General features: G+C 39.8%; 1 protein-coding gene across 2 annotated transcripts in view; it reads right to left on the bottom strand.

The window, feature by feature from the left end:
• Positions 1-12343, bottom strand: part of Dgki (diacylglycerol kinase iota) — a 428083-nt gene that overhangs the window by 118554 nt on the left and 297186 nt on the right. For both annotated transcript variants that reach the window (XM_047561379.1, XM_047561380.1), the window contains one exon: positions 3997-4097. In XM_047561379.1, coding sequence (XP_047417335.1) covers positions 3997-4097 — 101 coding nt within the window. The remainder of the gene's footprint in view (positions 1-3996; positions 4098-12343) is intronic.

The following is a 12343-nucleotide window of genomic DNA, read 5'->3' as shown; positions in this document are numbered from 1 at the left end:
ATAGCATTTATGTTGCTCTAGGTGTCATAAGTAATCTAGAGATGATTTAATGAATATGGGAGGATATGCATAGGTTATATGCAAATATGCTATTATATTTAAGGGGCTTGTATATCCATGGGTTTTGGTATCCACAGGGGGTCCTGGGACCAAGCTGCTACAAATGCCAAGGAATGACTATATTTATTAATGTTTTTAATTCTATTTTTGAAAGCAAGAAAGGAAGTTAGAGGTTGTTGCTCTAGTTTGAAGAAGGTCAGCCCTGTGTTAGCTTTTTGTCTCTGATCAAAATACCTGACAAGAACAACTTAGAGGAGGAAAAGTCTACATTGGGATCAGGGTTTTGGAGGTTCAGTTAATGGTCAGCCGACTCCATTGCTTTGGACTCATGATGAAATAGAATATCATGTTAGAAGGGTATGGTGGAGGAAAGCTATCAGCTCATGGCATCCAGAGAGAGAAAGAGACAGACAGAGAGACAGAGAACATGAGGAGTCAGGAAGAAAGTACAATAACCAAGGGCACACCCCAGTTACCTACTTCCTCCAGCTATGCCCTACCTGCCTATAGTTACCACTCCCAAATCTATTCAAATTATTAAGACAAAAAATGGAATAATCCATTGATTAGATTATAGTTCTCATAATCTAATACTTTCACCTTTGAACATTCCTGCATAATAACTAACAAATGAGCTTTTGGGGGAGACATCTCATATTGAAAGCACAAGTCCCTATACTAAACCTGGTCTTACGGATCTGAGGACTGATGGGTAATGTAGAGCTCTTTAACAACTGCAAACACAATAATCATAGCTGCCACTTTTGGAGAGCATGGTATTGTGCCAGACTGAGCACCAGGGGTTTCATATACAAGATTGTATTTCACCCTTAGCTCTCTATGGGGTTGCAATTATATTCTCATTTTAAAGAAGAGGGATTTGATTATCAGAGAAATTAAAGTACTTCACCAAGGTTGCAACTGAGATTCAAACACAAACATTTATGACTTTTCTACTAAATTACTTATCAAGGAAATTCCATTAGTGAAAATGCCTAAATTGCTGTACCTAATTAGAGTGCAATCCTAATATCATTAGTCTCAACCAATAAACTGAGGAAGTATACTTTATATACTATATGCATCTAAATAATATCCATTAAACTGAGAAAAGCATAAAATTATGCTGAAAATTATATTTGATACACTATTATCAAATGTTAGTTAGTCCCTCTTATCTTTACAGACTACATCTATTTTTGGTTTGCCCCAAAATGATTTTACCTGTTGTGTTTTATACTCTAGACTCTTGTGACTTACCATAGAAATGCAAAAGTGTACAGTAAGTGCCAAAAGTTAGGTTTAACAAGTTTCATAGGATAGAGTTAAATTTGGGCCAGTGTCAAGTTATTCTAGATATAAAAATATGTGTCATGCCAATTAATCTCTTTTGGAGACAGAATAAAATGAATTTAAAAAAACTGATTTTCCTTTGCCTAGACTGTATGATTATATGGTTTATTAATGATCCATTTATATACTTCATTCAGATGACAGTAGTGATTTTCTGCTGCCATTATTATAGATTTTCTTAAGGTTTCTTTCTCTATACATTCTACCTCTTCAGTTGAATAGACTTTCCCCTCTTACAAATCATAACCATCAACTTGAAGCTTGATAAATCATAACCAGTGGGGGAAACTCCAGGTGTTTTAAGTAAGTCTGAACTTTATTGACAAGAGCTGAGGGAGGGACTGTCAAGGACAACCTGTCCGTGTTATTAGTTTAGGGGCAATGTCTCCAGGTGAGATGGAGCTAAATGGTAGGGGAGTGGGAAGTATTTGAAATGGTCTAGTCCTCTCTCTCTATGCTAAAATAAGCAGAACAACTCAAGGTACTGCCATCTTGTATTAACACCCTGCATTACAGATGGAAGCAGGGCTTTGTTAGACCACAAACACCCCAACTTCCAATCTAATATGAACAACCATCCAGGTACCCTAGCAAGAATCTAGTAAACAGCGATGACAAACAGACACAAATTTGCCTGAATAAATGAAGGGTCTAAGAGGACTCACTCCCTCTGTTTCTTAAAACTCAGATCTTTAGAATAATTCCTTTTTTTGCCCACTTTGGGAGATTACTTGCCAAAGACACTGCTTTGGGTTCCAAAGACACTGCTGATTTTATTGACCTATATTAATGCCAAGTTACTTCTCCCAATTTGAGAAGTTTTCTCACATAGAAGTTTGATAACATAAGATATGATGAGTAAAGCTCTTGCCAAGAAATGTCATCTTCCTGGAAAAAACTCAAATCACAATTGCCTCTGGCAACAGTGGACAGATAATGCCACAGGAAAGATAGGACAGATCACGGAAACCATAGATAAGCCTCAAATTTCATTTTGGTCAAAAATATCTAAATGTATCCCCACTCCCAACTGGGAATTGATGGTAAGTTGCAAAATATTTTTTGAGATCCATTATCTTTTATTATCTTCAAAAATTATAAGCTATTCAGTTGGAAGTCTGGAACAGGAAAGAACATAAAACACTTCTTTATAACTAGAAGCTTCTAAAAGTCAATTCAATTTACATTGTAGCTCTACCTTCCATTGCAAATATAGGGGTCTATCACTCAGTGGATTCAACTGGAGTTTTGGTGCTGATCTGTTATTTATAATCTCTTTACATTAGAAAATGTAAGATGTTAACAGAAGGAAAAAATGTAGAGTTGCAGAAAATTTCTCCTCCTCTAGCTCCCATTTTCCTACAAAAGCAGTGAGACTGAGGGGTAGAAGTGAGGGCCAAGAAGAAAACAAAGGTCCTGATGTTTCAGGAAAACACCCCAAAGCGTTGAGGAAGTTGAAGTAGCTAAGAGAATTGAGAAAGAAGAGATTTCACAGAGAATTCTCTAGTAATTCTGTGCCTGGGCCACCAGGGAAAAGGGTCCTTGCTCACTGCCAACCCCAGATCTCAGAAGCACATGCATCCATCTGAGACTGTCCTTGGATCTCAGGATTTCCATCCACTACCACTCTCTCCAGATCAGAGCCAGAAATCAGAACTCGGAAGTTACTAAACCAGGAATGCTTCTCCTGCTCCATTCCTTCCAATTTTAGCTAGTTGCCATTTCCATACTTCTCATCAATTCACGTTGGGACACCATTTGGGATTTGGTTAATAAGTCTTTGGTTCTATATAAAACCCCTTTCATTTTGCTGGCATTCCTGCCTGTTCTCTCAGACACTGGTCTTCTTCACCTTCTTTGATCTTACTGCACTTGACTATTGGCCCCCCCATTTAAGAAGAACCTCAGAATTTTAGAATTTTAAAATAGTGACCAGAATGTAAAAGTGTCCTATAAATACCGATTGATGAGGGACACTGACAATGACTTTTGTGTTCAATGAAGTATACAGAAAATATACACATGGAGAATTTGTAGGTTTACTCAATTTGAGACTTCAGAAACCATGCACCTCATCCTCCATGAGTCACTCCATCATCAAGGCATTCTGCCCCTGTGGGCAGAATGTGCCCCTCTTTGACATCATACCACAGCATGGTAACTCAAAATGATGGATGCCTTTGTGGCTAACTTTGCCACCCCTGTGTAAGAATGAGGGAAGTCTGATAATGCAGGCTCCAGAAAGAGACTTGTGTTATCTCAAGAGTTTGTAGGTGTTCCTCTGCCATGTGGTCTTACTGCTTTCTGCTTCCCTCATTGTAGGCAATATTGAGACTTACAGCGGTGAATGAGCTGAGAGCTCCTGACCTGGGTCCTGCAGCTCAGTGACGGGACTCTGATGCTTTCCTTTCCCAGTTCTGTTATCTCCAGCCCGCAGATCATCATTTTGAGTTCCCATGATACTGTGCTTCCCTAGCCTCATTTCCAGACACAAAGTCCAGTGACTCTACCCATCAAACCAAAGAGGGTCAAGAAGCTGAAGACAGGCTGATTGCAAGGAACCTACAGACACCGGCAACTTACAAGCTTCCCGAAGTTTCTCTTTGTCGTAGTGGAATCCTTCATAGTCTTGTAAACTGATTTTGTTCACCCGGATCCTCAGGCGATCTGGGACAGACTGGGGACTGCAAAACAAGAACCCAGCGGTCAGATACAAATAAGAGAAAGGAACTGGGAGTCATGCACCTGGAGGAACTAGGGACAACGTCACCTCTTCTGGCTTAGAAGGAAAAGATCACATTCAACCCAGAAGTGTGGATCATTTACCAGAAAACAGTGATTACCTTGAGAAAATTTCTCCAGAATCCTAACACGTTTGCAATTTAGCTAATAATATGAAAATGAGCAGAAAAAGACCTTTGGAGACCACTTTATGTAATATTTGCTATTGACTCATTAAAATGTTAAAGATATCAGGCATTTTGTCACATAATATGTTAGATGCAACTAATCAAAAATAGAAGGAGAGTGGAACTAAAAAGAAAAATAGGTAAATATGTCCACAATAGTCAAACCTGGTCAGTGGTGGCATGAATCTCAGAAGAGAGAGAAAAAACAATTAAAAGGACAGAATAAGAATCCAGAGGGCTGGGGTTGCAGTTCAGTGGTAGAGCACTTGCCTAGCATATGTGAGTTCAATCCTCCAGCACCACATAAAGATAAAAAAATAAAATGAAGGTATTGTGTCCATCTGCAACTAAAAAATACATTAAAAAAAGGAATTCAGAAAGCATGGAGCTACCATTGAAATAGCTCTACTCTATTGAATAGTCTCTGAAAACACCTGTCACTCAAAGCATGTTATAGTAAGCACTGCCTAGGAAAGAACCTCTGAGCATCCCAAAATAAGAACAGAATGAAGTATGTAATTCATTTTGAAGGAATTTAACCCAAACTGTTCAGGACACATATTAAACAAAGGGGTTAGCTCAAACTTCCTGAAGCTTCCTGTTCACCCTCAGGTAACTAGATTTCGTGGATTTTTCTTAAAGGACATTTTCAAAGGAGTTCCATCCTGGGCATAAGTTGACAGAAACAACTTAGTTTTTGTCACCTCCACCATGGTTCTATTACTTTCATATGAAGGTAGTATAGTACTGGATTGTCCTCAAATACTACTTCATATTTAAATTACATCGGTTGAGCAGTTTCTTGCATAGAGGATGGCTGCTCATTTTTATATGAAAGAGGGATAAAAGTAACCATTGACCAAAATAGAAAGAAGAGCATTACTCTTCAACTCATTTCTGTAGAGGAAGAAAAGGAAGGCGAATAAGAGAAGAAAGGAAAGGAAGAAAAAAGGAAGGACAGAAGGAAAAGAAGGAGGGAGGGAAGGAAAGGAAAGAATGGCTGGAAGGAAAGAGCTGCCTTAGACCTGGGGACATTGCTCTCCACCCACCTCAAACATGAACACACACTCATTTAATCTGCAACTCTGGAAGAGGGAGTGAAAATAATTTAATCTCATTCTCTTATCTAAAAATCTCATTTCAGGGTAAAGAACAGTAATTCCTTCCATGTAGATTTCAATTGTACTGATCTAAAAATAACATACATATTCATCCATCCATATATATATATATATGATATATATGTATATATGTGTTTGTGTGTGTGTGTGTGTGTGCATATATATATGTGTGCACACACATTCATACACAGCTCTCTCCCTCTTTCACACACACACACACACACAACATGTTTTAAAATGTGGATATAAATGCAACTCCTAAAGTGAGATGGTAAGCAGGTTATAAGGCCAGAGGTTCACTGGGTTAAAACCAAGCCAATACAAAACCTCAGAGGTGGGCAGTCCGGGGAAAAGCTGAGAAGATGGATTCAGTGGCTGCATCGTCAATCATTCACAGTGTGGTTGTTAGGTGTTTACTTTGTATCGACCCATGCTGGACATTGAAGAGGACTGAGGAATAAGAGCTGACATGAGCATTTAGGAGGTGACGAGAGATCTACTTTGACAGAACAATATTTGCAAAATGGTAGTGCAGACCTCAAGCATCATGCATCCCCATATCGTTTTACAGAGCAGCAAACTCAGGTTCAGAAAGCTAAAGTGATTTTAAGGTCATGTAATTGCTAAGTGGCAGAGCTGGGGCCAGGGCCTGGTTCTCCTCACACATCAGCTTCATGCTCTTTCTATTACACAGTGCTTCTCTGAGGAGTTCCGACTCTCTAGTTAATGGATAAATACCAAAAATCCTATGGATGTGACAACAAAACCATATAGTCTGGGTTAGCATAGTGTGATGATTTGTTGGTTCTAAGACTCTTTCTTTATCAATAAACAATGGACAGGGGATGTCTAAGTAAAACATGGTATAATAAGAGAGCATGAGGCAGATGGTATAGATGGAAGCGTAGAAGGGAAATGAGTTCAGAGGAAAGTCTGCCTACAACATATTGCAAAGTGAAAAAAGAGTCATGGGAAATTAGACATGGCATGAGCTCCTGCATGCAAATCATAGAATTTAGGAGTCTGTATATGGAAGAGAAGTGTTTGGAGAAATGTTCAACAAGATGTTCCAAGTGGTTATCTCTATGTGGTGGGATTTGGGAATTATTTTGTATTAAGCATCATCATATAGGGTGAAATAACATATCATTTGGAAAGTATGTCAATCTGTAAATAACTGATAACTCTGGATAAGAGTAAAAATAAGGATTACAGCAAAGAGAATGAGATGTACAAAGATAGGAAAGAATTTAAGCATTTAATAGATGACCACATGATACTCATATCAAGTGTTTATCCCCAAATTAAGGAGGTCTAATCTTCCCTTAATTTCCAAGTTCACCTAAGCGATCTATAAAAGTTGCAATTAACACAAATATTTTGCTACGAACATAACTTAAGAAGGAAGATGGAACCATGAAACATGGTGGTCCTTCATATTCTGTAATGGGGGATGGGGGCACAGGGGTTGAATGAGCTCTCCCTAACCATTCTTTTGAGGTAATAGCAGACCTAATGGCAGTGAGTTCTAGTCTTCTTCAGTGGGCAAGAGGCACCAAGACTGAGACCTTGTCAGAGCAGCAGATGCCAAGTGGAAAAAGGATTCAGAGAAGGAGCCAGTCCCTGCTCCCCACATCCATGAGCTCCCCTGACTTTGAGCTCACCAGTTATACCACTTTTTTCAAAATCCATCGGTGTCTGCTCCTTGTCCATCTCCCAGGTTCTCATCTATGCCCTTTGATGCTGACCTATGCAATGCTTCCTCCTGATCCACTGGTCTCCCACCATACTTCTTGACTTCCAGGGGTTACACCACTGGACACACAATAGGAGCTATCACTTCAAAAGAACTTTTTAGATCCCAAATTAATTCATTTATTATTTAACTTCACCTCTAGAATGACCAGCTAAGCAAGACAGAGGAAAATGGGACTCTCACTAACTACCACATAATATTCTCACCGGCCCAACGTCCTCTTGCTTCCAGTTCCCATCTTCTCTCAACAACCTACAACACATCCATTTTCCCATCAGTAGCAACTTTCTTAAACCCAGTCTTATAAGTCAGCTGATGTTTTGCTTCCTATCAAATTTTGCCCCAGTTGAGGCCCAACAACAAATTTTAGGGTGTCAGACCATGAAGTCTTTGATGGAAACACCTTTGAATTATTCTTCACTCTGTGTAAACCATAGATAAATAGGGCAACACAGCAAATTGGTTAAGTACTTGACTCCAAATCAGAATGGCTGGATTGGAAATGAAGTTCTTCTCTTTACTGGTCATCAGAAAACCCTGTTCTTTCACTTCCTCATAAGTTAAATGCAGATAATAATAGCAAGCACCGCGTAGGGACACAATGAGAATTAAATGAGTCAATACATGTAATGTGCTTTGAAAAAGTGCCTATCACATTGTAAATGCTCAATAAATATTAGCTAATATCATTTTAGTAATTATTCTGAAAAGACTCTCCTAGATAAGGCTCTACCTGACACTACCATCTGCTGCTGTCCAATATTGGAAGAAGTTTAGAATGTACACAGAAACCTCCCTAGACATTTCATTTCTGACAAGATTCTGGGGGAAACTGTCAAGCTTGGCTGGTGTCATGACATTTCACATTCCTGGATCTTCTCCCACCTGGTATTTTACAAAGCCAACTAATAACATGAAAACAGACAGCTAGAATGAGGAGGAAAGAAAGTGCACAGAGATTAAATGAAATCCAAGGAATTCAATTTTGTCCCCTTATGTCAAAATGTAGTAGTGCCCCATTACTGGCTGGCTGAAGGTGGAGGATGATGTTGTTCCTTGGAGTCTGGGGAAAAGAACTGCCATTAGTTTTCTAGAATTATACTTCACCAAGGAAGTTAGGAGAGCACAGAAGAGCCTTAACAATAGGAGCAAAAATAAACTTGCCTCTGTGCCAACAGCTTCCACACGATGCTCTCAGATTGACCCAGGCTCCATATCAAGGGTTCTAAACCCACCTTCCCAGGACCACTCAAGCTGCCTCGAAGGAATTCAGCAATCTGCGAACTCCCCTTCATACTGGGGTAGTGACCTCAACCTGTTGCCTTCTCACTAATTTCCCCTGCCACCTTATGGCTCTGCTCCTCATGCAGAGTGGACTTCCTGGCTCTGGATGAACTCAACAGTGTTCCCCAGGACCACTTTCTTGAGAGCCATGTTAAGATCTCCTCCTGTTAAATAACTCACATGGGCTTCCAACAACCTCCAAAACAAGCTTCCCCTGCTCACAGTTTGCACACTTGTTGCCCTGAGGTGTTGGAAGGGGGGTGAACTACCGTGCCAGCGAAATAAACCCTTGAACCCTCTCTGACATTCAATTTACACCTGATTCTCACTCCTCCCTGCTCCTGCTTTTCCCAAGATGCCTTTGCAATCGCTGTGTTTTTCCTTTTTATTGTCCCTCTGTAAAATTTCAGTCCATTAGAATCAAGTCCTCCCTTATGCCCTCAGGACCCAGTTTCTCTCAGCCTCGTACAAGGCTCCTCTCATCCATTCTCCTGCTTGGAGTAATCACCCTACGGAGGAAGCAGATGAGTTATGTGCTCTGGCTTCCCAAGATCACTTTCACACCACTGACACCACGATCCCTTCTCATTGAAAACACAAATCATCTGGGAGAGGTCTCCTTGGTGTTTTCAATGAGAAGGGATCATGTGGTGTCAAAGATTGATCATGGTATCAGCGATTGATAGGACAACAGAGCAAAATTGATTAGGAAAGCAAGATGTATTGTCAAAAAGAGTCTTAGGCACAACCTGAACTCTGTCAATGTATGCTTGATCTTGAGAACTCCAAAGCTATCTACTTTAAGCCATCTTCCGATCTGAAGATGAAATGATGATAGGTTTGTAGTGAGTACTAGGTGAGAAGATGTACATAAGACTCTTAGCACATTCCCGGTAAATATCAAGTGTTCAGAAATAACATATGATTGCCATCATTATAATTAGCATGATCACGCCAATTTCCACAAGCCTTATTTTTTTACTCAGTCCTAGATAATACATCATAATTGAACCCAGAGTTGCAGCTTTGATGATCAGGTAGCAAAGCTTAACATGTTGAGAGTCCGTCAACACAGGTAGGGAGATAAGATTCAGAGTAATTAACCATCTATCATTAATAAGAATGCAATTGGAGATGGTGAATGTTTGCAAGATATTTTACTTAAAGATATAAAGAATAAAACTCCCAATTTGTGTTGCAGAGAAGACTTTTGAAATTATATAATTATTCTACATTTTTCTGCCTTGTAAATATCCTATTTAATGTTTTCATTAACACTTCTTAGGGGCTGGGGTTGTAGCTCAGTGGCAGAGCACTTGCCTAGCACATGTGAGGAACTGGGTTTGATCCTCAGCACCACATAAAAATAAATAAATGCTTAAAATTAAGATATTGTGCTCATCAATATCTTAAAAAATGTTTGAAAAAAATGTTTCTTAGGTGGTTCAGTGTAAGATGTGCCCCTTGTAACACTCACTATGGAGATACACGGATTTTTGTGATCTAACCAGGCATTTGTTGCTTATAGAGAGAGTGTTGGTTTTCCTTTGTGAGGCAGAAGAGCTGTACAACTCTGCCTGTGTCCCTTTAAGCCTGATTTAACAATAATAATAAATTGCCTTAAGTGCTTCTCAGCAATGCAAATACGAGATTCTACCTGGTCACAATCTAGATACAATCAAGTATGTTTCTAACTAATCTTTAATGAAATTCATTTACACTGACCTTATGTTTGCACACTAACCATGAGTGTAAGTGTGCAGTATGAAAGACTATCTCTTGCTCTTCTGTAACTCCAGCACCTAGAACAGCACCTGGTTCATGTTGTTTACAATAAATGTTTATGAACAAAGGATACATGAAACACAAGAGGTCTGTTTCAGTACTACACGTTCTTCAATTAAATAACAGTGAACCAGAAACATCTACCATTATCCTCAGATCAGTTGTCAACCTGGGCCTAATTTAAATAGAATTATAATCAATGGCTTCCTTTAGCAACTTCCTAAAAATTGTTGACATTTACCTTGGGACATTTTTGAACTGCCACTGACAACCTATTCAAAACACATGCAGGAAGACCTCTACAATAAAACCGAACTGAATCAAGGCTGCTGAACAGAGACTTTAAATGAATTTTTGACACCTGCCAAATTCAGACAGAACACTCATAATTCAGTTGTCTTCTGCCTGGAGTAGAGAACAAAGCTTCAGGAATCTAAAATGAATTGTACAGAAGTTTTTGAATCTCAATAAGAATAGACCAAAATCACATCAGCAATAACTAGTCCTGTGATCCCATTGCCCAACATATTTCCCAAAGAAGTCTTTAAAGGTTGTTAATTCATTTTGATAGCAGTTGAACAGGTGCTCAGTCTCTAGGATCTGCATTGTGAGATGACAAGTTGCTGTCATGGCTGACAAATCATTTGGGACAGCTATCCCTTCAGACCTTGCTGCGATTCACAGAAGAGTTACAAGGTTGGAAAAAAACCTTAGATCATATCTAATTCAGTATTTGGTGGGTATCGGGTTTAAGTCACTGAGATAATCAGTCTCAGGGACTACTGGCAAAAACGTATAAACTTCAAGCACAAAAGCTAGACCATTGTTTTCTGACTTATAGGCTGAAGGATTAAAAATAGACCATACTCATCAGATATCAAGAACTTTTATGACACTGGCTGAAACAAATTCAGTTTTTACACATCGTAATTAACAATTTCATGCTTTCACAGAAATTTGTAATAAATTACTATGTCTTTCAAATGTGTGATAGATGAATATGCTATGGAGTGAAATTGCTGTGTGGTTATTATAGGCTGTCGTTGTCTCTCAGTATCATATTCATGGTATTTAAAGGGGAAGACAAGGTGAAGAACGGGCAGCAGCTTTCCTTGGTGGCACTGCAAAGAGTTCACCAGGTATAACAGTTGCTTTAGAGGATGAGAAACAGGCCAGCAACCTGGATCCAGGTTGCAAATTCTCCTGGCCACCTGTTTCTTTCTGTGGCAGTGAATGTCATCACCGTTACTGATCCAGTCAGCCAACTCCCATACGCCCTTGTGCAGAGACATGGTGCTGCTGAAACTGCAGCTCACTAGGGTGGGCTTTCTTTTGAAGTCACTGAACAACTGACTGCCACAGGCCTCAGGGTCTTCACCTTCCCTTTTCCCTGGTTTGTGCCCATCCAGTTCCTTCTCCGTTCTCACTTCGATTCGCCCTTCAGCAACGTTCCATAGTGAGATTCCCTCTCTTCTCTCAGAAGCCCTTTTCTCTTGGATTTCAGTTCAAAACCCTCTTCTGGTTTCCCAACTAAGCTTCTAGCAGTCCCTTCTTTCTCTCCCTGGTAATTCACTCTCCTCTAAATATCTTCCAAATACCCGTGCTTCTTGCTCCTTCCCTTCCATTAAATCCCCCTGCAGCCCCCCCGCCCCCACACCAGGCTTCCATCATCACTAAGTGGGCTCCCTGCACCCTAAAATTCCTTCCCACTCCGCGCTGTTTTAAAGGCCAATGTGATGGCCACTCTGCCCATTGCATCATGAGCTCTTCCCGGGCAGGATGCCCTCTACCTCTCTGTAGATCTCCGACAACCTCTGTTAAACGGGATGCTTTCAACACGTCAAAAAACTGCTTAAGAACTGCCTAATACTGCAATAAGAAAAATTTATTTTTCATGACAACAGACTACTTTCTTCATCATACCTACTCATGTGTGTTATGCCCTGTGACTCAGTAGGCACAACCAGGACTACCCAGCAGAATTTGATTGCAAGGAAAAGTCACCTCCTGTTATTAAAACTAACAACCAAACAAGAATCTCAATGCTCATGCCTCCTAGTGTGAGCTGACTCTGG

The sequence above is a fragment of the Sciurus carolinensis genome, chromosome 8 (assembly GCF_902686445.1).
Source record: "Sciurus carolinensis chromosome 8, mSciCar1.2, whole genome shotgun sequence".
Taxonomy (NCBI): domain Eukaryota; kingdom Metazoa; phylum Chordata; class Mammalia; order Rodentia; family Sciuridae; genus Sciurus; species Sciurus carolinensis.
The sequence above is the reverse complement of the archived record's forward strand: the minus strand, read 5'-3'. Positions and strand labels throughout refer to the sequence as shown.